General features: G+C 43.8%; 1 protein-coding gene across 1 annotated transcript; it reads left to right on the top strand.

The window, feature by feature from the left end:
* Positions 1–1,475: 1,475 nt before the first annotated feature.
* gdf6b (growth differentiation factor 6b) lies at positions 1,476–2,923 on the top strand. Its single transcript, XM_046059323.1, has 2 exons — positions 1,476–1,821; positions 2,031–2,923. The coding sequence occupies exons 1-2, from the start codon at positions 1,476–1,478 to the stop codon at positions 2,921–2,923; spliced, it is 1,239 nt and encodes a 412-aa protein (XP_045915279.1).
* Positions 2,924–4,045: the final 1,122 nt, after the last annotated feature.

Here is a 4,045-nt window from a genome sequence, read left to right as displayed (position 1 = left end):
TTGTTCACCTCAACCTCAAGCAAACCACAGTCCACCACTAACGAGAGCATCTTTGGCTCCAGCAGCGTCACTAAGCCAGCATCCACCTTGTTCACCTCAACCTCAAGCAAACCACAGTCCACCACTAACGAGAGCATCTTTGGCTCCAGCAGCGTCACTAAGCCAGCATCCACCTTGTTCACCTCAACCTCAAGCAAACCACAGTCCACCACTAACGAGAGCATCTTTGGCTCCAGCAGCGTCACTAAGCCAGCATCCACCTTGTTCACCTCAACCTCAAGCAAACCACAGTCCACCACTAACGAGGGCACTGCCGTGTCTGCTGGCAGTCTGTTTCTGGTCAGCGTTGTCTATGCTGTGGCCTGCTGCTCAGACCTCATCCCCATATATTAGATAGGTCTCTGAAGCTAGGGTTTTATCGAGGATACCGCAACTTATATCCGGCTTGACAAGTCTGCTAAATAAAACAAATGTAATCTTTAAATATATTATGCACATGGCTGGCTGGGGGGGTTGGGTGGAGGGGTACAACTTTTATTAATAGTTACATAAAGTTCTTGGAATAAGGTTACAAATTTGATGCCACACAGGAAATCAATAAGGAAAATGTCAAAACTCAAAATGTTAAACTGTTAAAACCATTTCTTTGGAGTTATTTTGTTCATATCATGTGTACATGTCTGTTTCATATGATTAGGCCATACACCAGGTCTAAGATTGACATAGAATTTCTATTTTAAAACCGGTGGCATAGGGTTTATTACTTGAATCTTTAACAAGATGAAAGAAGATGTAACGTTTGAATTTTGTTGATGATTGTTTAAAACTATATTCTCTTTTCAATAAATTCTGTTTTTCATTGCTAAAAAACATCTTTATTGTGTCAGTGTATGTTTTTTAATTGTCAACCCATGAGTTAAGACTCTGTCCATGGTGCTGAAGGAAGCTGATTGGCTGAATGCTTTTGCACCAGTGCGATATGTTCGCGCTTCGCTAGAGGGCAGGAGACTCCGTGGGAAATCCTAGGTTCATGACGCTCTGAGGCTCAGTTGCAGTGATAGGCTATTTAAAAGTCTTGACTGTAAAGAGAGACCCTTCTAAAATGGAGACAAACATATTTCTCAAGTTACGGGTTTGTAAAAGCAAGTTTTTGTGTTAGGAACCAAAAGTGAGTATAAGAAGTTGACGAGCATCTTTTCAGCGCGCAGCTGCTCTCCCAGGAGGGAGATGACGGCGGGCAAAAGAACAATTAGTTTTACAGCCTTAATTTGCGTACTCCATTTGGACCTTAACGTTAACAGAACAATGTGGGCGTGTTCTCATCCCCTTTTTAACTTTGCACCGCCTGTCCCCCTGAGCTGTGCGCACTTTGCGGAGCAGCCACTTACTGCAGAGTGGATGCAGAGTTCACCTCCGGCTTTGCCCGTGGTCCCCCGGCCACAGCTCTGGCTCCGGCTCTGATATCAAGATAGAGGATGGATTTCTATCACTTCACTTTCCTCTGCGGGGCTTTCTTGTTAGTTTGCGAAATCCCCTGTTTTCAGACTCTTGCTATTTTACCCCCAGCTGCCCCGAAGAGCAGCAAGGTGGCAAGGATTTTTGATGGACAAGAAGCCTCTAAATATTTCAAGGAGTTAAAGTCGCCACCATCCATCGACAGAAACAATAAAGCAACATCTAAAGACTTGATTGAGCCTCATGACTACATGCTGTCTATTTACAAGACCTTCTCCACGGCAGAGAGACTGGGACTCAACGCCAGTTTTTTTCGGTCTTCAAAAGCTGCAAACACTATTGCAAGCTTTGTGGACTATGGACAAGGTATGTGGAACTATATATATATATATATGTGTGTGTGTGTGTGTGTGTGTGTGTGTCCATGCAGGTAGGATTGACTGAACACCCATGACTCATGACTTTGTGTCCCAGATGAATTCAGTGCAGACAAATGTCAGATTCTACATCTCTCTGGTATGCACACCATCTCCGTGAGAATGCATCTGACCCTGCTGTTTTAATGCTTTCCACAGATGACCTCCCACTCTCCCCTCTGAGGAGACAGCAGTATCTGTTCGATGTCTCAACCCTTTCCAAAAAAGCAGAGGTGCTGGGAGCTGAGCTAAGGATATACACCAAAGTGTCTGGGAATTTCAGGATATCGGAAACAGAGCCCGTCGACATCCAGCTCCTCTCCTGCCACGACCAGCAGCTGCTCGACTCCAAAACGCTGGATTTGCAAGATTCCCAAAGACCGAAGTGGGAGGTATTGGACGTGTGGGAAATATTCAAAGAGCGGCAGCACCTGAGCCAGGGGAAGCACTTCTGCCTGGAGCTCAGGGCCATGCTGGACAACCCAGAGAGGGAGCTGGACTTGCACCTTCTAGGTTTGCACAGGCATGGCAGGCCTCAACAGAAGAAAGCCATCTTAGTGGTCTTCACAAGGTCTAAGAAGAGGCAGACCCTCTTCAATGAGAGGAGAGAGGGGAGACCATTGCTGGGTTTAGACAGGAGGGCCAAAGAAAGGGGCCCTGGTATCAAAGCCAGCAGGAGAAGGAGGACAGCTGCATCCAAAACCCGCCATGGGAAGAGGCACGGCAAGAAGTCTAAATCCAGGTGCAGCAAGAAGCCGCTGCACGTCAACTTCAGAGATCTGGGCTGGGACGACTGGATCATCGCCCCACTGGATTATGAAGCATACCACTGCGAGGGGGTGTGTGACTTCCCCCTGCGCTCTCACCTGGAGCCCACTAACCATGCCATCATCCAGACTCTGATGAATTCAATGAACCCCAGCAACATGCCACCCAGCTGCTGCGCCCCGTCCAAACTCAGCCCCATCAGCATCCTCTACATCGACTCAGGAAACAATGTGGTCTACAAACAGTATGAGGACATGGTGGTTGAGTCTTGTGGTTGTAGGTAGTAGGTCTGCCAGGTGTAGTGATTTACTTTGACCTCCTCCTTGTTTGTCAGACTTTCGGTTAGTGTGAAATTGAGCAGCATTACAGTTTATGTGGTGGGGAGGCTAGAAATGAAATAAGGAAATCTTGCTTGATTTGTTTGGCAAGATGGAGACCCAACAAGGTCATGCTTAATACCTCAAACATTTGTTTTATTGTTTTTTTCTGTATGTTCCTGTCTTGACAACACTGGCCACTTCAACACCACAGTGACTGCATATTCATGAAAATATAAGATAAACATCCAACTTCTAACTATCTCTATCTATTTCACCAAATCAAGGTTTAAAAGAAGAGTTAAACTTGCAGAGTTAGATGAGACTCACCTGTCCGTACGGTTAATATGAAGTTGCTTCCAGCAGCTGGTTAGCTTAGCTTAGCATTAAGGCTGTGAAGGGGGAAACATCTAGCCTGGCTCTTTCCAAATGTCACAGTCCTACGCAAAACCAAAATCTGTCAATTTTATGCTTTGCTTTTTGTCCGCATCAAATAAAGAAGATATAATGTATTAATTACTAAGCTTTACAGGTGCGTATTTTTATACTGTCAAACAAAGTTAGGCTACCTGTTTCCCAGTTTCCTTTATGCTAAACTAAGAAACAGCCTCATGACGGTAGCTGATCTTCTCATCTAACTCTCGGAAAGAAATTGAACAATTTCCAAAAATGAATGAATTAAATTTGAACTGTTACTATTCTTTTAAAAGAGACACATTAAATATCCCCATTTAAGGAAAATGTATCTGCGCTCATTAAATTACTGCAAGGCAAAAAATAAAAGAATTGGTGCCATTTGTTTATGCTTTTACCACCCACTGTTTTGGTGCATTGGACACTAATAGCACTCGGTTAACCTTAGACTTCAGCTACTACTAAACTAAACTAAATTAAACTTTTAATATATGTGATGTGTTTAATTAGACGCTAGTTTTTCTGGCCATTAAAGTTCATTTCAAAAGAATGCCCTGAAATAAAAACAATGCAGGTACAATGCAAAATTATACACAACAGAAAAACCTTAAAAAGAAGTCTCCTAACCATCAAAGCAACCCAATAATAAAATTGTCCTGAATAACTTTCTGTTCA

This window comes from Micropterus dolomieu, linkage group LG09, assembly GCF_021292245.1.
Source record: "Micropterus dolomieu isolate WLL.071019.BEF.003 ecotype Adirondacks linkage group LG09, ASM2129224v1, whole genome shotgun sequence".
NCBI classification, from domain to species: domain Eukaryota; kingdom Metazoa; phylum Chordata; class Actinopteri; order Centrarchiformes; family Centrarchidae; genus Micropterus; species Micropterus dolomieu.
Note: the sequence above shows the minus strand (reverse complement) of the source record. Positions and strands in the feature narration are given on the sequence as shown.

Bases quoted from the DNA above. Each gene is read 5' to 3' on its own strand.
- gdf6b (XM_046059323.1), top strand. From the start codon at position 1,476: ATGGATTTCTATCACTTCACTTTCCTCTGCGGGGCTTTCTTGTTAGTT. The intron at 1,822-2,030 runs GTATGTGGAACT...TGCTTTCCACAG, and splicing joins CTTTGTGGACTATGGACAAG to ATGACCTCCCACTCTCCCCT.